Source organism: Ovis aries, chromosome 3 (assembly GCF_016772045.2).
Source record: "Ovis aries strain OAR_USU_Benz2616 breed Rambouillet chromosome 3, ARS-UI_Ramb_v3.0, whole genome shotgun sequence".
Classification (NCBI taxonomy): Eukaryota; Metazoa; Chordata; class Mammalia; order Artiodactyla; family Bovidae; genus Ovis; species Ovis aries.
The window spans coordinates 188,040,898-188,063,464 of record NC_056056.1 but is presented as its reverse complement, the minus strand read 5'-3'; the positions used below and the strand labels follow the sequence as shown (position 1 = coordinate 188,063,464).

At 38.5% G+C, this 22,567-nt stretch overlaps 1 protein-coding gene across 3 annotated transcripts in view; it reads left to right on the top strand.

Moving 5' to 3' along the window:
* Positions 1–22,306, top strand: part of BMAL2 (basic helix-loop-helix ARNT like 2) — a 107,317-nt gene extending 85,011 nt beyond the window's left edge. For all 3 annotated transcript variants that reach the window (XM_042247364.2, XM_042247363.2, XM_042247365.2), the window contains 3 exons: positions 12,972–13,047; positions 15,214–15,322; positions 17,783–22,306. In XM_042247364.2, coding sequence (XP_042103298.1) covers positions 12,972–13,047; positions 15,214–15,322; positions 17,783–17,919 — 322 coding nt within the window. In that variant the 3' untranslated portion in view covers positions 17,920–22,306. The remainder of the gene's footprint in view (positions 1–12,971; positions 13,048–15,213; positions 15,323–17,782) is intronic.
* Positions 22,307–22,567: the final 261 nt, after the last annotated feature.

Here is a 22,567-nt window from a genome sequence, read left to right as displayed (position 1 = left end):
AAAAGACAAATTATAAGCCATAGAAAATGTTTGTATTACAAAGGATAAAATACACTAATTATCTTAATATATGAAACTTTTGATTGTGTGGATCACAACAAACTGGAAAATTCTTAAAGAGATGGGAATACCAGACCACCTGACCTGCCTCCTGAGAAATCTGTATGCAGGTCAGTAAGCAACAGTTAGAACTGGACATGGAACAGGAGACTGGTTCCAAATTGGGAAAGGAGTACGTCAAGGCTGTATATTGTCACCCTGCTTATTTTACTTACATGCAGAGTACATCATGAGAAATGCTGGACTGGATGAAGCACAAGCTGGAATCAAGATTGCTGGGAGAGATATCAATAACCTCAGATATGCAGATGACACTACCCTTATGGCAGAAAGTGAAGAGGAACTAAAAGCCTCTTGATGAAAGTAAAAGAGAAGAGTGAAAAAGTTGGCTTAAAGCTCAACACTGCAGATGGTGACTACAGCAATGAAATTAGAAGATGCTTGCTCCTTGTAAGAAAAGCTATGACCAACCTAGACAGCATATTTTGAGCATTACTTTGCTAGAACGTAAGATGAGTGCAATTGTGTTGTAGTTTGACCATCCTTTGGCATTGCCTTTCTTTGGGATTGGAATGAAAACTGACCTCTTCCAGTCCTGTGGCCACTGCTGAGTTTGCCAAATTTGCTGGCATACTGAGTGCAGCACTTTAACAGCATCATCTTTCAGGATTTGAAATAGCTCCACTGGAATTCCATCACCTTCACTAGCTTTGTTCGTAGTGATGCTTTCTAAGGCCCACTTGACTTCACATTCCAGAATGTTTGGCTCTAGGTGAATGATCACACCATCGTGATTATCTTGGTCTTGAAGATCTTTTTTGTACAGTTCTTCTGTGTATTCTTGCCACCTCTTCGTAATGTCTTCTGCTTCTGTTATGTCTATACCATTTCTGTCCTTTATCGAGCCCATCTTTGCATGAAATGTTCCCTTGGTATCTATAATTTTCTTGAAGAGATCTGTAGTCTTTCCCATTCTGTTGTTTTCCTCTATTTCTTTGCACTGATCGCTGAGGAAGGCTTTCTTATCTCTCCTTGCTATTCTTTGGAACTCTGCATTCAGATGCTTATATCTTTCCTTTTCTCCTTTGCTTTTCACTTCTCTTCTTTTCACAGCTATTTGTAAGGCCTCCTCAGACAGCCATTTTGCTTTTTTGCATTTCTTTTCCATGGGGATGGTCTTGATCCCTGTCTTCTGTACAATGTCACAAACCTCATTCCATAGTTCATCAGGCACTCTATCTATCAGATCTAGGCCCTTAAATCTATTTGTCACTTCCACTGTATAATCATAAGGGATTTGATTTAGGTCATACCTGAATGGTCTAGTGGTTTTCCCTACTTTCTTCAATTTAAGTCTGAATTTGGCAATAAGGCTTTCATGATCTGAGCCACAGTCAGCTCCCGGTCTTGTTTTTGCTGACTGTATGGAGCTTCTCCATCTTTGGCTGCAAAGAATATAATCAATCTGATTTCGGTGTTGACCGTCTGGTGATGTCCATGTGTAGAGTCTTCTCTTGTGTTGTTGGAAGGGAGTGTTTGCTATGACCAGTGCATTTTCTTAACAAAACTCTGTTAGCCTTTGGCCTGCTTCATTCTGTATTCCAAGGCCAAATTTGCCTGTTACTCCAGGTGTTTCCTGACTTCCAACTTTTGCATTCCATGCATGTAAGAAGACTCTTGTGAGTCCCTTGGACTGCAAGGAGATCCAGCCAGTCCATCCTAAAGGAGATCAGTCCTGGGTGTTCATTGGAAGGACTGATGCTGAGGCTGAAACTCCAATACTTTGGCCACCTCATGCAAAGTGTTGACTCATTGGGATGGATTGGGGGCAGGAGGAGAAGGGGACAACAGAGGATGAGATGGCTGGATGGCATCACCAACTCTATGCACATGAGTTTGGGTGAACTCTGGGAGTTGGTGATGGACAGGGAGGCCTGGCGTGCTGCGATTCATGGTGTCACAAAGAGTTGGACGTGATTGAGTGACGGAACTGAACTGAACTGAACTGAGACAGCATATTAAAAAGCAGAGACATTGCTTTGCCAACAAAGGTCCGTCTAGTCAAAGCGATGGTTTTTCCAGTAGTCATGTGTGGATGTGAGAGTTGGACTATAAAGAAAGCTGAGTGCCGAAGAATCAATACTTTTGAACTGTGGTGTTGGAGAAGACTCTTGAGAGTCTCTTGGACTGCAAGGAGATCCAACCAGTCCATCCTAAAGGAAATTAGTCCTGAATATTCACTGGAAGGACTGATGCTGAAGCTGAAGCTCCAATACTTTGGCCACCTGATGCTCAGAACTGACTCATTGGAAAAGACCCTGATGCTGGGAAAGATTGAAGGCAGGAGAAGGGGACTACAGAAGATGAAATGGTTGGATGGCATCACCAACTCGATGGATATGAGTTTGAGTAAACTCCGGGAGGTGGTGATGGACAGGGAGGCCTGGTGTGCTGCAGTCCATGGGGTCACAGAGAGTCAGACATGACTGAGCGACTGAACTTAACTGATGAAGAATTTTATAGTATAAAGTTATTGAATGTTATATTAAACTTTATATATCATAAATTTTATATAATTTTATATTTAAAACTTTATGGGTAGTATAAAGAATATAGTTGTCAAGGAAGTTTTAAAAATAGCTCCATATTTTAAAAAAAGATGGAGAGTAGACTTGAAAAAAAAATGGCAAAAAAAACTGCAAAAAGATCCATGCTGCACTTGTCTACAGTAGGGATTTAAATATTTATCATAACCACAACTTATTATGGTGTATCCATACAATGTTATACTTTGCAACAGTTAAATATTAGGTAGCTCTATTTATGCTAAAATGGAAAGAACCTTATATGGTTAATAGAAAAAAAGCACAGAAATAGAACAAAAGAATAGTGTTATGGGCTTCCCTGGTGGCTCAGACAGTAAAACATCTGCCTGTAATGCAAGAGACCTGGGTTTGATTTCTGGGTCAGGAAGATCCCCTGGAGAAGGAAATGGCAACCCAATCCAGTTCTCTTGCCTGGAAAATTCCATGGAGAGAGGAGCCTGGTAGGCGTTAGTCCATGGAATTGCAAAGAGTCAGACAGAACCGAGCAGCTTCACTTTCACTTTCATAAGAAAGAAAACATGTGTGGATATATGTGAATATGCATATATGCAGGCCCATAATTACTCATCTAGGCAGGTTTTAAATAAATTTTGAACTCAGAATTTCCTTAGATTTTAGAAAAATAATGTTTTGGAATTCAAGTTTTAAGAGATAGGTATCAGTTCAGTTCAGTTCAGTCGCTCAGTCGTGTCCGACTCTTTGCGACCCCATGAATCGCAGCACGCCAGGTCTCCCTGTCCATCACCATCTCCCGGAGTTCACTCAGACTCACGTCCATCGAGTCCGTGATGCCACCAAACCATCTCATCCTCGGTCGTCCCCTTCTCCTCCTGCCCCCAATCCCTCCCAGCATCAGAGTCTTTTCCAATGAGTCAACTCTTCGCATGAGGTGGCCAAAGTACTGGAGCTTCAGCTTCAGCATCATTCCTTCCAAAGAAATCCCAGGGCTGATCTCCTTTAGAATGGACTGGTTGGATCTCCTTGCAGTCCAAGGGACTCTCAAGAGTCTTCTCTAACACAACAGTTCAAAAGCATCAGTTCTTCAGCGCTCAGCCTTCTTCACAGTCCAACTCTCACATCCGTACATGACCACAGGAAAAACCATAGCCTTGACTAGACGGACCTTAGTCGGCAAAGTAATGTCTCTGCTTTTGAATATGCTATCTAGGTAGGTCATAACTTTTCTTCCAAGGAGTAAGCATCTTTTAATTTCATGGCTGCAATCACCATCTTCAGTGATTGTGGAGCCCCCCAAAATAAAATCTGACACTGTTTCTACTGTTTCCCCATCTATTTCCCATGAAGTGATGGGACCAGATGCCATGATCTTTGTTTTCTGAATGTTGAGCTTTAAGCCAACTTTTTTGCTCTCCACTTTCACTTTCATCAAGAGGCTTTTTAGCTCCTCTTCACTTTGTGCCATAAGGGTGGTGTCATCTGCATATCTGATGTTATTGATATTTCTCCCGACAATCTTGATTCCAGCTTGTGTTTCTTCCAGTCCAGCATTTCTCATGATGTACTCTGCATAGAAGTTAAATAAGCAGGGTGACAATATACAGCCTTGACGTACTCCTTTTCCTATTTGGAACCAGTCTGTTTTTCCATGTCCAGTTCTAACTGTTGCTTCCTGACCTGCATATAGGTTTCTCAAGAGGCAGGTTAGGTGGCCTGGTATTCCCATCTCTCAGAATTTTCCACAGTTTATTGTGATCCACACAGTCAAAGGCTTTGGCATAGTCAAGAAAGCAGAAATAGATGTTTTTCTGGAACTCTCTTCCTTTTTCCATGATCCAGCGCATGTTGGCAATTTGATCTCTGGTTCCTCTGCCTTTTCTAAAACCAGCTTGAACATCAGGGAGTTCATGGTTCACGTATTGCTGAAGCCTGGCTTGGAGAATTTTGAGCATTACTTTACTAGCATGTGAGATGAGTGCAATTGTGTGGTAGTTTGATCATCCTTTGGCATTGCCTTTCTTCGGGATTGGAATGAAAACTGACCTTTTCTAGTCCTGTGGCCACTGCTGAGTTTGCCAAATTTGCTGGCATATTGTGTGCAGTACTTTCACAGCATCATCTTTCAGGATTTCAAACAGCTCAACTGGAATTCCATCACCTCCACTAGCTGTGTTCATAGTGATGCTTTCTAAGGCCCACTTGATTTCACATTCCAAGATGTATGACTCTAGATTAGTGATCACATCATCATGATGATCTGGATCATGAAGATCTTTTTTTACAGTTCTTCCGTGTATTCTTGCCACCTCTTCTTAATATCTTCTGCTTCTGTTAGGTCCATACCATTTCTGTCCTTTATCGAGCCCATCTTTGCATGAAATGTTCCCTTGGTATCTATAATTTTCTTGAAGAGATCTCTAGTCTTTCCCATTCTGTTGTTTTCCTCTATTTCTTTGCATTGATCACTGAAGAAGGCTTTCTTATCTCTCTTTGCTATTCTTTGGAACTCTGCATTCAGATGCTTATATCTTTCCTTTTCTCCTTTGCTTTTCACTTCTCTTCTTTTCACAGCTATTTGTAAGGCCTCCTCAGACAGCCATTTTGCTTTTTTGCATTTCTTTTCCATGGGGATGGTCTTGATCCCTGTCTTCTGTACAATGTCACAAACCTCATTCCATAGTTCATCAGGCACTCTATCAGATCTAGGCCCTTAAATCTATTTGTCACTTCCACTGTATAATCATAAGGGATTTGATTTAAGTCATACCAGAAAACAGCTATATCATGGCAGTACCCCATAAAAATTAATTCAATATTTCTCCAGTGAGAAGTATTTACAGATTAAGTGGTGAAGTGTCTAGGAGGAAAGGGGAAGTATGAGTTTGGGTTAAATACATTTAACAAGATTAGGAAAGGACAGTTTTTTAAAAATTAATTTATTTTTAAATGAAACAAGGATGAATATTTTTAATGACAAAAGGTACAATACACAATGGAAATAGACATCATAAACCATTAGACATCTAACAACAAAGAAACAAAGAACTTAAAGCAAAAATCAGAAGAAAAAGATATATAATCAGCAGCCACAGCCACCCATGTTGCTTCCCTGATTCATGGTTGTGAGTGCTCTGGACTTGGTGCCTCTGGAGGGAATGGCCAATGGGCCTGCATCTCAAGTCTGTGTGATTTGAGGCTGGACTGCTGTGGCTGCCTCCTTCTGGTGCCTGGGCCACCCTGATAAGCAAGGCTAGGGCAAATCAGGTTGACCAGCACACGTCTGGATATCATGGCTGGGGAGGATGGGAGGAGGCCGAGGGGATCATGTCCAGGAGGAAACTCCACCTCTCCACCACTGAACGTATCATCAAAGAGATCAAGCCCTGAGCCTTTGGAGTGGGAGCACTGATTCCAAGACCCTAGACTACCAGAGAATTAACCCTAGAGAGTATCAAATAGTGAGAACTCACACAAAGGAAACCACTTGAATACAAGACCCAGCATCACCCAACTACCAGTAGCACCCTGTGCAGGACACCTCATACAAACAATAAACAAAGCAAAATACAAACCAAATCATCAGTAGACAGGATTACCACCTCACTCAGCCTTGCCCATCAGAGGAAAAACAAACAAGCAAACAAACAAAAACTCAGCACAAATCTCACCCTATAGGAAGCTTACACAAACTATTGGACCAAACTTACCAGGGCCAAAAGGAAGAAAGAATTCAGCCTTGAAGACTGGAAAAAGGAGACCCCAAACACAGTAAGTTAAAAAAAAGATAATGAAAAGGCAGAAAAATATTACACAAATGAAGGAACAAACTAGAAACACAGAAATCCAAATATTTGAAGAGGAAATATGCAAACTACCTGAAAAAGAATTCAGAATAATGATAGTAAAGATGATCAAAAACCTTGAAAACAAAATGGAGAAAATGCAAGAATCAATTAACAAAAACCTAGAAGAATTAAAGAATAAACATACAGAGACAAACAATTACTGAAATTAAAAATACTCTAGAATGGACCAATAGCAGAATATCTGAAGAATTGAGGATAGTCTCAGAAACGTCTGGGACAATATCAAACACACCAACATTAGAATAATAGGGGTCCCAGAAGAAGAAGAGAAAAAGAAGGGGTATGAGAAAATGTTTGAGGAGATTATAGTTGAAAATTTCCCTAACATGGAAAAGAAAATAGTCAGTCAAGTCCAAGAGACACAAAGACTCCCATACAGGATAAACCCAAGAAGAAATACACCACAACACATACTAAAACAGACAAAGGCTAAACACACAAAGAAAGAATATTAAAAGCAGCAAGGGAAAAGCAACAAGTAACATACAAGGGAAATCCCATATGCTTAACAGCTGACCTTTCAGCAGAAACTGCAGGCCAGAAGGGAATGGCAGGATATATTTAAAGTACTGAAAGGGAAAAAATCTACAACCAAGATTACTGCGCCCATCAAGGACCTCATTCAAAATTGATGGAGAAATCAAAAGCTTTTCAGACAAGCAAAAGTTAAGAAAATTCAGTACCACCAAACCAGCTTTACAACAAATGTTAAACAGACTTACATAATCAAGAGATACAAGAGAAGAGAAAGATCTACAGAAACAAACCCCAAACAATTAAGAAAATGGAAATAGGAACATATATATCAATAATTATTTTAAATGTAAGTGGATTAAATGCTCCAACCAAAAGACACAGACTGGCTGAATGGATACAGAAACAAAACCCATATATATGCTGTCTACAAGAAACCTGCTTCAGACCTAAAGACATATATAGACTGAAAATGAGAAGATGGAAAAATATATTCCATGCAAATGGGAAGCAAGAGAAAGCTGGAGTAGCAACCCTCATATCAGATAAAATAGACTTTAAAATAAAGAAGATTACAAGAGATAAGGAAGGACAATACATAATGATCAAGGTATCAATCCAAGAGGAAAACATAACAATTGTAAATATCTACACACCTATATCCTTAACAAAATTTTAGCAAACAGAATTCTGCAACACATCAAAAAGCTCATACACCATAATCAAGTTGGGTTTATTCCAGGGATGCAAGGATTCTTCAATATATGCAAATCAATCAATGTGATATACTATATTAATTGAAATTAATACTAAATTAATTGAAAGATAAAAACCATATGATAATCTCAATAGATGTAGAAAAGGCTTTTGACAAAATTCAGCACCTATTTATGGTTAAAACTACCCCCAAAAAATGGGCATAGGAGGAACCTGCCTCGACACAGTAAAGGCCATATATGATAAACCTACAGCAAACATTATTCTCAGTGCTGAAAAACTGAAAGCATTCTCCCTAAAATCAGGAACAAGACAAGGGTGTCCACTTTCACTACTATTATTCAACTTTGTTCTGGAAGTACTAGCTACAGCAATCAGAGAAGAAAAAGAAATAAATTCAGATGGGAAAAGAAATAAAGTTCTCACTGTTTGCAGTTGACATGAAACTGTACATAGAAAACCCTAAAGATAGTATCAGAAAACTACTAGAGTTAATCAGTGAATTTAGAAAAGTTGCAGGATACAAAATCAATATGCAGATATCACTTGCATTTCTATATACTAACAATGAAAAATCAGAAAGAGAAATTAAGGAACAAATCCCATTCACCATTGCAAACAAAGAATTAAATATCTAGGAATAAACTTACCTAGGAAGACAAAAGAACTGTACATAGAAAATTATAAGACACTGATGAAAGAAATCAAAGATGACATAAACAGATGGAGAGATATTCCATGTTCCTGGGTAGGAAGAATCAATATTGTGAAAATGACTACACTACCAAACACAATCTACAGATTCAGTGTGATCCCTATCAAATTACCAGTGGCATTTTTCACAGAACTAGAACAAAAAATTTCACAATTCATATGAAAACACAAAAGACTCCAAATAGCCAAAGCAGTCTTGAGAAAGAAGAACGGAGCTGGAGGAATCAACCTTCCCAACTTCAGATTATACTATAAAGCTACAGTCATCAAAACAGTATGATACTGGCACAAAAACAGAAATATAGACCAATGGAACAAGACAGAAAGCCCAGAAATAAACCCGTCACCTATGGGTACCTTACTTTCAACAAAGGAGGCAAGAATGGGGCAAAGTCACCCTCTTCAATCAATGGTGCTGGGGAAACTGGAGAGCTACATGTAAACAAATGAAATTAGAACACTTCCTAACACCATACACAAAGATAAACTCAAAATGGGTTAACGATCTAAATGTAAGAAGAGAAACTATAAAACTCTTAGAGGAAAACATAGGCAGAACACTCGATAACATAAATCAAAGCAAGATCCTCTATGACCCACCTCCTAGAGTAATGGAAATAAAAACAAAAGTAAACAGGTGGGGCCTGATTAAACTTAAAAGCTTTTGCACAGCCAGGGAAACCATAAGCAAGGTAAAAAGACAACCCTCAGAATGGGAGAAAATAATAGGAAATGAAACAACTGACAAAGGATTAATTTCCAAAATATACAAAGCAGCTCATACAACTCAATACCAGAAAAACAAACAACCCAATCAAAAAGTGAGAAAAAGACCTAAACAGACATTTCTCCAAAGGAGACATACAGATGGCTAACAAACACATGAAAAGATGCTTAACATCGCTCATTTTTAGAGAAATGCAAATCAAAACTACAATGAGATAGCAGCTCACACCCGGCAGAATGATAATCCTCAAATCGTCTACAAACAATAAATGCTGGACAGGGTGTGGAGAAAAGGGAACGCTCTTGCACTGTTGGTGGGAATATAAATCGATACAGCCACTATGGAAGCTGGTATAGAGATTCCTTAAAAAACTAGGAATAAAATCACCATATGACCAAGCAATCCCTCTCCTAGGCATATACCCTGAGGAAACCAAAATTGAAAAAGACACATGTATCCCATTGTTCATTGCAGCACTATTTCCAATAGCTAGAACATGGAAGCAACCTAGATGTCCACTGACAGAAGAATGGATAAAGAAGTTGTGCTAGAACATGGAAGCAACCTAGATGTCCATTGACAGAAGAATGGATAAAGAAGTTGTGGCACATACACACAATGGAATATTACTCAGCCACAAAAAGGATGCTTTTGAGTCAGTTCTAAGGAGGTGGATGAACCTAGAACCTATTATACAGAGTGAAGTAAGTCAGAAAGAGAAAGATAAGTATCATATTCTAATGCACATGTATGGAATCTAGAAAAATGGTACTGAAAATTTTATTTACAGAGTGGCAGTGGGGAAACAGACATAGAGAACAGACTTATGGACATGGGGAGAGGGGAGGAGAGGGTGAGATGTATGGAAAAAGTAACATGGAAACTTACATTACCATATGTAAAATAGATAGCTGACAGGAATTTGTTGTATGGCTCAGGAAACTCAAGCAGGGGCTCTGTATCAACTTAGAGGGATGGGATGGGGAGGGAAGAGAGAGGGAAGTTCAAAAGAGAGGGAATATATGTATACCTATGGCTGATTCATGTTGAGATTTACAGAACACAACAAAATTCTGTAAAGCAATTATCCTTCAATAAAAAATAAATTATAAAAGATATATAATCATAAAGAATATAATCATGGTGAGACATATTAACATTTTTCTGAGAATATCTTATCAAATGCAGAAAACAGAATAGGATCATCTTGAATGATGTTATTAATAATTTACATATAATACATTTATATTTATATTAATTTTACATCCTACACAAAAACATTTAAAATTTTATATCTCATACATTGTTATTAGGTGAGGAAAGGACAATTACTGAAGCTGTTTGGTGGGTATATATGATTTCATTATATTATCTGCTTTTATATCTCTTTGGAGTTTCCCATAATAGCTCTAAAATGTATTTCTGAAGTGAATTATAAACATTTGTACTAAGTAGCACAAAGTTCAACCAAGAAAATTACTCTGAGTAGGGGTATAGTCCAACTCCCTTTGTCTGCATGTGGATATCCAATTTTCTCACATAATTTGCTGAAAAGACTTCCTTCTCCCATTGAATGGTCTTGGCACCCTCGTTGAAAATCATTTGAGTGTGTATGCTGGAAGAGCAACATAAGGAAAGCAAAAATTGAGCCAGGTGTTGCTAGCTGGGAACCATTAGAATGTGCAGGGTGCAGGGTATGGAGTTTTACGTATGGAGGCACCTTGGCCAGTGTATGGCGTTGAGTAGGAGAAAGCATGCTGGTTTCAGCAAATGACAAGGAGATTCACTGAGGAAGAGATCAGGCCACTGAGCAACGGAGTTTTAACTCAGTTAAAAGGGACTGAGGTGAAGTTAAATAGCAGGTTTTTGCCCAGTAAACTAAGGAATATTTCAGAATCTGGTAGTGACATGCATGGTAGGGGAAGTTAGCTTCTTTCATCCTTCAGTGCAGTTCATTTCATTTGCTCAGTCATGAATTGCAGCACACCAGGCCTCCCTGTCCATCACCAACTCCCAGAGTTCACTCAGACTCACGTCCATCAAGTCGGTGATGCCATCCAGCCATCTCATCATCTGTCATCCCCTTTTCCTCCTGCCCCCAATCCCTCCCAGCATTAGTCTTTTCCAATGGGTCAACTCTTCGCATGAGGTGCCCAAAGTACTGGAGCTTCAGCTTTAGCATCATTCCCTCCAAAGAAATCCCAGGGCTGGTCTCCTTTAGGACAGACTGATTGGATCTCCTTGCAGTCCAAGGGACTCTCAAGAGTCTTCTCCAACACCACAGTTCAAAATCATCAATTCTTCTGCACTAAGCTTTCTTCCCAGTCCAACTCTCACATCCATACATGACCACAGGAAAAACCATAGCCTTGACTAGATGGACATTTGTTGGCAAAGTAATGTCTCTGCTTTTGAATATGCTATCTAGGTTGGTCATAACTGTTCTTCCAAGGAGTAAGCATCTTTTAATTTCATGGCTACAATCACCATCTGCAGTGATTTTGGAGCCCAAAAAAATAAAGTCTGACACTGTTTCCACTGTTTCCCCATCTGTTTGCCATGAAGTGATGGGACCAGATGTCATGATCTTCGTTTTCTGAATGTTGAGCTTTAAGCCAACTTTTTCACTCTCCTTTTTCACTCTCATCAAGAGGCTTTTTAGTTCCTCTTCACTTTCTGCCATAAGGGTGGTGTCATCTGCATATCTGAGGTTATAGATATTTCTCCCAGCAATCTTGATTCCAGCTTGTGCTTCTTCCAGCCCAGCGTTTCTCATGATGTACTCTGCATATAAGTTAAATAAGCAGGGTGACAATATACAGCCTTGAAGTACTCCTTTTCCTATTTGGAACCAGTCTGTTGTTCCATGTCCACTTCTAACTGTTGCTTCCTGACCTGCATACAGATTTCTCAAGAGGCAGGTCAGGTGGTCTGGTATTCCCATCTCTTTCAGAATTTTCCACAGTTTATTGTGATCCACACCGTCAAAGGCTTTGGCATAGTCAATAAGTCAGAAATAGATGTTTTTCTGGAACTCTCTTGCTTTTTCGATGATCCAGCTAAACAAGGGCTAATTGAGTGGTTGATGTTTTTAAACCTTGAACCACAGAATGGGAATTCAGCCAAGCTATATACATTACATTGTGAAAAATCTCCAAGACATGTCACTAATCTTTTCATCTGTGTTTCCTACCTAATTCATTTCATGTTTCTGTTTTGATTTCTCCCTCTATAATTTCCTGTCAGCTGCATCCTTGGGAATACACAAGGCCATAAAGTTATGTTTATACCATTATGTATCACATAATTGAGCACTTAGTAATATATAACATCGTAAGTTTTACATATTAAGTTTTGAAGAGATTTGTTATCTCTTCAAAGCCTATGATTATGTTTTTGTCTTCATGTGTTTCATTGATTTTGACCTATTATAGTAAAAACTTGACGTATTTTCCACTTAAAGAAAAGGTTGCACAATATTAGGAAATCTTTCTTTACTCTAGTTCTGCTTTTTAGTATCCTAATAAGAACTGATTCTTGATGTCAGTGCCTATTTTGAACTGTGTAATTGTTCCATTACTATGCAACGTGTTGTATTAAAACAGGTAACATAATTTACTTAAGAGCTTTCACCTTGGGGTTTGATGTTTCTATTCACTGTAGTGTTTTCAGCACTCTGTAGTCAAATATATGTCTGGTTCTGAATAAGTCAGTCTAACGATGAAAACTGTTGTGATATTCAGTCTTTATGTTCCTCCCTGCATTTTTATCAGACTGTATTCAGAAGAGAAATTTCTCTAAAATATATATAAATAGACATATAACATGTTTTATGTGTCATTTTTGAAGGTTACAGTCATCTTCATCCCTTGATTCAAGTCCAACAGATTTACTGAAAGATACACACACTCTAAACTGCAGGAATGTAAGTACTTTCGTAAATGATAATATTCATGAAATAAATGAATGATAAAATTGGTCCTTGTTGATTATTTCTTTTGAGAAAAGAGGCCATCCTATTAAAAAAAAATAATTTCTTTCCAGAGTTTTTAAGAGGCAGTGTAGAATAGTGGCTAATAGTGAAGTTGCTGAGACCATAATGTCTGGGTCCAAGTTTTGATTCACTTACTGCTGGGATAACCTCCTGTGTGTTTTTTAAACTCTGCACCTCAGCTTCCTCATTAGTGTGTCAATTAAATTATTTAATACACAAAGAAATAAAAAACCTCACAGTTCCTGGGACATAGTATGTGCTCAGTAAATAATAGTTATTATTGTTATTTTAACAAACTCCAAGTCTATGGATTAAAAGTACTCCTCATGGTCTGGAAGAAAGCTTAATATAAGCAACAAAACAAGTATGCAGTTCAGTTCAGTTCAGTCGCTCAGTCGTGTCCGACTCTTTGTGACCCCATGAATCGCAGCACGCCAGGCCTCCCTGTCCATCACCAACTCCCGGAGTTCACTCAGACTCACGTCCATTGAGTCTGTGATGCCATCCAGCCATCTCATCCTCTGTCGTCCCCTTCTCCTCCTGCCCCCAATCCCTCCCAGCATCAGAGTCTTTTCCAATGAGTCAGCTCTTCGCATGAGATGGCCAAAGTACTGAAGCTTCAGCTTTAGCATCATTCCTTCCAAAGAAATCCCAGGGCTGATCTCCTTCAGAATGGGATGGTTGGATCTCCTTGCAGTCCAAGGGACTCTCAAGAGTCTTCTCCAACACCACAGTTCAAAAGCATCAATTCTTCAGCACTTAGCCTTCTTCACAATCCAACTCTCACATCCATACAAGACCACAGGAAAAACCATGCCTTGACTAGACGGACCTTAGTCGGCAAAGTAATGTCTCTGCTTTTGAATATACTATCTAGTTTGGTCATAACTTTTCTTCCAAGGAGTAAGCGTCTTTTAATTTCATGGCTGCAGTATTACCTACTATTTAATTCAATTGAATGAATATTAGCAATTTGAAATACATACAAAATGTGTGTACTGAACATAGCACTGAATATATGGAAGACCCTCATATAATGTAATTGTGATGTATCCCAGACAACAAAATGCTCTAAAGTAGGTATACTTCCCAGGTGGCGCTGGTGGTAAAGAGCCCACCTGTCAATGTAGGAGACGTAAAAGACTCAGATTTCATCCCTGGGTCAGGAAGATCCCCTGGAGTAGGAAATGGCAACCCACTCCAGGATTCTTGCCTGGGGAATCCCATGGACAGAGGAGCCTGGTGGGCTATGGTCCATGGGGTCGAAAAGAGTCAGACACAACTGAAGTGACATAGCACAGAGCACATGAGAATATAGGAGAGAAGAGAAATTAAATCTGACCAGGGACAAAAGGGAACCTGAAAATATCTTTTTATATTAACATAGACTTTTGTTCTGGTATTTTCAAGTTTTACTCATACATTTGACACCTGTTTATTGGATATGTATTTTGTGCCAGACTATATACCAGAAACAGGGATTTAAGTCCTTGTAGCACAAAAGAATCTCTGAGTAGTGTATGCTATGTAGGCATTATGATAAAGTTTATCAACTGAATCAGACAATATAGGTAAATGATTTCTTTTGATGAGCTATATTGAACATCAGATTGTTTGGCCTGTGTCTGTGTAACACTATGACAACTTTTTGGTAAAAGTCTCTAGTTTAATACATACCCTGTTCCAAAGCAGTATTTCCCATTGTAGCTTTGGATGAGATATAGTTTTACCATCATTTTTAAAATACTGAAATGTTTTTCCTTCTTAATCTAAAACTTCCCCTTATATGTGTAATTGTGTACTTTAGTTATGATTATGAATAATGTGGGAGCTTTGGAGTCAGAAGGACTTGGGTTAGAATCATGGCTCCAACACTTTAGACAAGATATTAGACTCTTTAGGCCTCAGATTCTTGACCTCACAATATTTGTAACATGAAAGAAAATTTTATTTTATTTGTGGAGTACCAAGCACAGGGCACTCAGTAAGTGCAAATTGCCATGTTGTTCATGAAGGCACACCCACATGTTAAAACTGCTAAGAAATCTTTATTTCATTCAAATAGGAAACTTACTGTTTTTTATTTTGTCATTACAGATGTCAGATAAGGAGTTGATTACCCTAAGTCCATCTGAAATAGGGGAACAAGAGGCTACAAAACAAAACCAAAGTGCTATTGCTCCCCTCAGTCATGAACCACTCCTCGGTAAGATTTCTTACACAACTGATCACTATTTTGGTTTTCTAAAAACTGCTTTTTTAGTCACTATAGTTTCAGGTTTAGGAAATTTCTAAATTTGCAAACAGCTTTAAAACTAAGTTTTTCCCCCAAACTACAATGAGATATCGCCTCACACTGGTCAGGATGACCATCATCAAAATCTCTGCAAATAATATATGTGGGAGAAGGCATGGAGAAAAGAGAACCCTTCAACCCTGTTGGTGGGAGCATATATTGGTACAATGACTATGAAGAACATATGGAGGTTCCTTAAACTAAAAATAGAGCTACCATATGATCTAGCAATCCCGCTCATAGGCATATATCTGGAGAAAACTAATTTGAAAAGATGCATGCACCCCAATGTTTGCAGCAGCATTATTTACAATAGCCAAGACATGGAAGCAACCTAAATGCCCATCAGCAGATGAATGGATAAAGAAGATGTGGTATATATACACACAATGGAATATTACTCAGCCATAAAAAAGGGAATAATGCCATTTGTAGCAACATGGATGCACCTAGAGATTATCATATTAAGTAGATCAGACAGAGAGAGACAAATATCACATAGTATCACACATGTGGAATCTAAAAAAAAAAAAAAGACACTAATGAACTTATTTACCAAACAGAAGTAGACTTACAGACAGAAAACAAATTTGGTTATCAAAGGACAAAGGCAGGGGGAGGGATAAATTAGGAGTTTGGGATTATCAGATACAAACTACTATATATAAAATAGGTTAACAACAAGGTCCTACTATATAGCTCAGGGAACTCTATTCAATATAGTATCACAAACTATAATGGAGAAGAATCTGAAAAAGAATATATATATATATATGAATCACTTTGCTGTACAAAGGGTCTTAAATACAGTAGTCATGGTGTTAATTTTTCAGTGTATGCAACTTAGGTGGTACTAGTGGTAAAGAACCTGCCTGTCAGTGCAAGAGACATGAGAAATGCAGGTTTGTTCCCTGGGTTGGGAAGATCCCCTGGAAGAGGACATGGCAACACACTCCAGTATTCTTGCCTGGAGAATCCCACAGACAGAGGAGCTTGGTCGGCTACAGTCCATAGAGTAACAAAGAGTTGGACACAACTTAAGCATCTGAGCACATACAGCACATTCTACTTAATGGACTTGTCACTGAAAGTCTGATTATCAACTGAGTTGTTATGAGTATTATTAAAACACAATTTAAATAAAACTAAAGCTCTCATGTTTAGGGAAAAATTCCATTCTCCAGAAAAAGATTTTTAAAAGATACCAATCATAAAAAGTTTAAGATATAATTATTCATTTTAACTATACCTATGCAAAGTCCGAATAAAGAAACTTGAAGGGATACAATTTTATGCTCCCCATAACTGCCTCTGATCTCCTGAAAATAAATGTTAAAGAGAATCAGAGGGAAAAAAAGAAAGTGAAAGTGTTAATTGCTCAGTCATGTTTGACTCTTTGGGACCCCATCCGTAGCCCTTCAGACTCCTCTGTCCCTAGAATTCCCCAGGTAAGAATACTGGAGTGGGTAGCTATTTCTTTCTCCAGAGGATCTTTCTGACTTAGCAATCAAACCCAGGTCTCCTGCATTGCAGGCAGATTCTTTACTGTCTGAGCCACTGGGAAAGCCCTGAGAATCAAAAACCTTGAAGGAACATGGACATTCAGGTTCACACAAAACCACATATTGCATGCTCAGTTACTAAGTCATGTCTGACTCTTTGCAATCCCATTGACTGTAGCCTGCCAGGCTCCTCTGCCCATGGGATTCTCCAGGCAAGAATACTGGACTGGGTTGCCATTTCCTTCTCCAAAAACCACATATTAATCATCTTAAATTCTATTGTACTTTGGAAGATACTTAGAAAACTTTGATTAATCTCTCACTGTGTTTTAACCATGGATTTCTAGAACCTCTTTAGTATCAATTTAAAACACATTTCCATGGTTCCTCTTTATTTCCTTTTTCAATCAAAAATCTGAGGACTCCTTCCTTTTATTAGAGTCTTTCAAATTTTTGGAAAGTGATGCTTTTGTCTCAGCCTTATCATTTTGGAGTTAAACAAGCATTTCCACAAGGCAGATTAAAGTTAAATTTCTCTTTCCAGGCTCTATACACACACAGGAATAAACCCCAGCCCTTACCGTCCAACGATCTCAGACTCTGTACCTCTTAGTGCTTTTATTTTCTATTAGAAAAGTCATAGACTAACTCCTCTATGTGCATCAAATGAGTGAAGTGCAATTTATCTGACAGCAGATTGTTATAAAAATAGGCAACCCATTAAAAAATATATCTGGCATCTGTAAAACGTATGCTTTGCCTTCAATAATACATTGTATGGTATCCTAACCTTGCTTTGCCATTTTTGATGATAACTCATGTTTTAACCTCCAAATGTACTTACACAGCCTGTATTTCAATTCGATAGGAGAAGGAGTCCAGCTGGACTTTGAAGCCCTCTGTGACAATGATGACACAGCCATGGCTGCCTTCATGAATTACTTAGAAGCAGAGGGGGGCCTGGGAGACCCCGGGGACTTCAGTGACATCCACTGGACACTCTAGCATTTGATTTTTAACTCTAAACATGAGAAAAGTCTCGAAGCATTTCATTTACAAAAGACTATATAGTCTTTGTATCCTTTGTATACTGTTTTTATCTTTTATTCCTATTAATGGTCTGCCAGTTTTTATAGATTTACTCCTGACTTTAATAGGGATTTGGGGAAATGTGATGTTTCCCTTCAGAGTCACAGAATTTTCTATAGACTGTTTTAGTCATCGACATGGCTTCAAACCCACTAGTTGCTATATTTTTGCTAAAGTCTTTTTAACCAAGAATGCCACATGTATCTTGGTTTGGTTTTATTTTTATTTTATGGTGCAGTTGTTTTGAGTTTGGGGAGTTTAATGTGTGGATATTTTCCTTGTGTCTGAGATTCATTTATAATTGACTTAGAAGATTTGTGTAATTTGGAACATTTCCTTTCCTCATAAATTTCCTTCACTGAGGTCAGGGCTTATCCATTTTAAGAAAATAGTGAGTACTTGAACATTTAAAGGGATAGTGCAATTTGTAGTTGTGATCACAATGAATACTGTAGTCAGTCTTTGTGGACTTGGGCAAGTACAGAACCACAATAGTTATGCTCAATTGAGCACTTTGAGATAGATTTTAAGTGAGATGATTTCTTATTTAAAATTCAAAAGGAAAAGCTGAGAAAGTTTCAACTTTGCTTACAGAAAAGGAAAGATCTTGGGCCCTATAGCTGTGTGATTAGCCTTTGCCTTAATACTCAAGGGTATTAAGATTTACTCTTAATAGAACCACTCAAGATTTTTATTACAGATAGAACAGGTTTCTGATGCTGAAAGGTATTTAGCAACAGATTAGTCTTAGTGGAAGAAGTGGGTCCAGGCAGATTCAATGTCTTGCATAATGTCACAATTAAGTTCATATGTCTTTCAATGTTTAATGTGTGTAAACCAGTTTCTTTATACACATTTGGGAAAACAATAGTCTCATTAGTTAAATGATTAGTTAAGTCACCTAGGAGCTAGTTGTTGACTCTCTAAATTACTAGGAAATTACAGTTACTATTGCTTGTAACCAAAGCTAATTACATAAATGACAAGTACATTTTTAAAACCATGAGGCAATGAGAAAGAATTCAAAACCAATTTTCCAGCTATAATTAAAAATTGAAAGCAGTTTAAAAACCAGTAACCTAGAAGTGGCTCAAATTGAGTGCAAGAATTAAGGATATTTAAAATACTGTATATGTATATCTACATGTTTGAAGAGCATAATACTGTAATATTATAATGGTTCCATAATACCTATGGTTTTAATAGCTCTTTCTAGTTTACCAAGTGTATTCCCATATTTTCTCTTTTGTGCCTCACAAGTAAAAGTAAGATAGGCTAGGAAACTAATGGGGATTAGTTTCCCTGGGGATCAACTCCAGTTTTCTGTGTCATGCTGTCCCTCTCCAGCAGATTTTCCTGACAGCCTCTCACCAAACAAGGCACCCTTTTTACCTTACATATATATCCTTAGGCTGCAACAGATTAAACTTTCAGACACATTAATGGACAACACAGTAACGTCACAACCAAAATCATATGTTCCTTCACATGTGACATTTGCAGAGGCCACGTGGGCGAGGATGTATTGACCTGTTGTCTTGAATCAATGCAATGTTCCAATAATGTCAGAGGTTCAGCACCACCCCTGGTTCTGGCATTTGAGAACTTGGGGGACATTCAAGTGTAGAATAAGCCAAAGCCAAAAAATCCTACAAGATGGGGGTATTGGTTTGTAGCAGCCTGTGCAGGATATTTGGGGCTTCCCAGGTGGCTCATTGGTAAAGAATCAGCCTGCCAATACAGAAGAGACAAGAGACTTGGGTTTGATCCCTGGGTCAGGAAGATTCCCTGGAGGAGGAAATGGCAACCCACTCCAGTATTCTTGCCTGGAGAATCTCCATGGACCGAGGAGCCTGGTGGGCTACAGTCTGAGTTGGACACTACTGAGCACACACACGCACACATGCACACAAGCATGATAATTAAGTCTGAAGAAGCATGACAGATACACCTGTTCTCTAAGTCAAATAGAGAGGTCTGCCTACAGAGGTAACATTTCAGGAGTCTGGACCACTGCAGATTGTGCTAAATCTCCAGAGTCAGCCTAAGCCAGTGTAGCAGGATAGGTCACTGTGGCCCCTTGACCTCCCAAGGAGGTGGGGGCAATCCTCATGATCCAGGGATCTGAGAGGCAGACTTTCTCGAAGCTGGTCATTCCTGCTTACACAGTAGCAGTTCTCTCTCTTTGTAAGAGGAGAGGTTATTCCATAGACTTACGGGTGGATAGTAATTGAATTGCTTTGAATTGAATGCTTTGATCCTTTAGTAACCCACTCTGATGTTTATCTTCTTGCTCTGCCCCCAGAATTCACTCCAAGCATTGTATGATACTGTAGCTCTAAGTTCAGTGCTTTCTTCATGCATTCTATTTACATTTGATTGCTGTTAAGAGTGACATATTTTTTATGCTTTACATTATACTGTTTCATTTTACTCAAACCAATTAATTTCTTACATGTTGGTGAAAATATCTACCAATTTAATCAAATATCCTAAAAAGAATACTATCTTATTTATTTACTTTTTTAATTCTAAGAATTACCTACATGGGAGGCATGCCTGGATTGGAAGAGCCTGCTAAACTAAATTTCTCTGTGTGACCTCAAGAAAGCCATTTTAACTCTCTGTACTTCAGTTTCCTTATTTGTAAAAAGAGGTTTGATCTCTCCATTTACTTCCTGTGGAGTAATGATTCTCACCCATAGGACTCGAACCCATAATCAGATGCTAGAAATATTCAGTTCAGTATGATAGCCACTGGCCACATGTGGCTACTGAAAACTGGAAACGTGACTCGTATGTACTGAAATGTGCTGTGAATATAAAGTGTGCTCTGCTGCTGCTGCTGCTAAGTCGCTTCAGTCGTGTCCGACTCTGTGCGACCCCATCGACGGAAGCCCAGCAGGCTCCCCCATCCCTGGGATTCTCTAGGCAAGAATAGTGGAGTGGGTTGCCATTGCCTTCTCCAATGCATGAAAGTGAAAAGTCAAAGTGAAGTCGTTCAGTCATGTCCGACTTCACGACCCCATGGACTGCAGCCTACCAGGCTCCTCTGTCCATGGGATTTTCCAGGTAAGAGTACTGGAGTGGGGTGCCATATACCAGATTTCAAAGACTTAGTATAAAAAAAAGGAATATAAAATGTCACATAACAACTTTATATTGATTACATGTTCAAATAATATTTTGGATATACCAAATTAAACATTAAAATTAATTTTATTTTCTTACTTTTCTAATGTGACTACTAGAAAGTTTTAAATTACACATGTGATACACATTATATTTTCATTCTTCAGCCCTGCTCTTAGACATTTTATTAAGTGGATATTATTTAAATAGATCAAAATTTATGCTATTAAGTATGGTGTTTACCTCTAACTGCTATAAAGAACATTTATTGATCCTCGGTTCAATGTAAATAACTGTGAACCTTGATCAATGTATCAAATTTAAAACTTTTTTGAAATTAGTAAACTTAGAAGTATTAAACATTCATTAACCTGAAATCAAATAAAACTTGAGGTATACACTGTAGTAACTAAATTTGGAAACCACTGATAAACACAAACAGGAGGATACAGAACAGACTTTTGGTAACTAAACAGAGATAAAGGGAAGTATGTAATTACAGTGTCACAATGGGAAGAGGCTGTGTTCATTGGATGTCATAATGAGAAATCTCCATAGAGTCTAGGGCACAAGTATATAAAATAGCCAGTCTCTAGGTATCAGACCATGTTTAATGGGTCCAGTTTCAGATCCTGTTCTAAAGAGGAATCTGTCACTCAGGTAGGTCATTGCTGGGCTCTGGAATTAGAGACTCAGGTTTGCCCAACATCTCATTGGTAGAATTATCAGAAGCCATAAAGAAAACCTGCTGGGTGGCCACTAGGTGTCACTCTCTCATCCCTATAGGGCTTTGTTTTCATTGATTTTTCTAAGTTCCATGAGGCCTAGGAGAGGCATTTAGGACTTTGGTGCCTAGAATAAGTCTGCCTCTGTTTAATAAGGAATGCTTTCTTAAGAGAAGTCTGGGAAGATCCTTTCCACATAAAATAAGAATTTTTGTTTAGGATCATTCCAGATGTGAAACTCATCCAACTGGGGACATGCTTTCTGAATTCATTTCAGAGTATTTGGTGTGTGTGTGTGTCACTGCTCATACAATATTGAGTTTAGGTCTGTCTTTTATACAACTTTTAAGGTCTTTTCTGTTTCACTTGCTCTTGTCTGTATGTTGGTATTTTTTAAATTTTGTGGGAAATAATGAAGAGTGAAATTAAACTATATTTTGTAGTAACTACTAGTTTGGGGTTTTTATTTAACATATTAAACTTCCTCTAAAAACATATGCCCTTAATTACTTTCTAAAGTGGAAAGAGTGGGTAGAAGATCCAATGTTCTAAAACCACTGGAGGGTACTTCCGTGGCGGTCCAGTGGCTGAGATTCCACACTCCCAATGCAGGGGCCTGGGTTCAATCCTGGGTCAGGCAACTAGAATCCGCATGCCACAGCTAAGAGTTCGCGTGCTGTAACTAAAGATCCCATGTGCTGCAACGA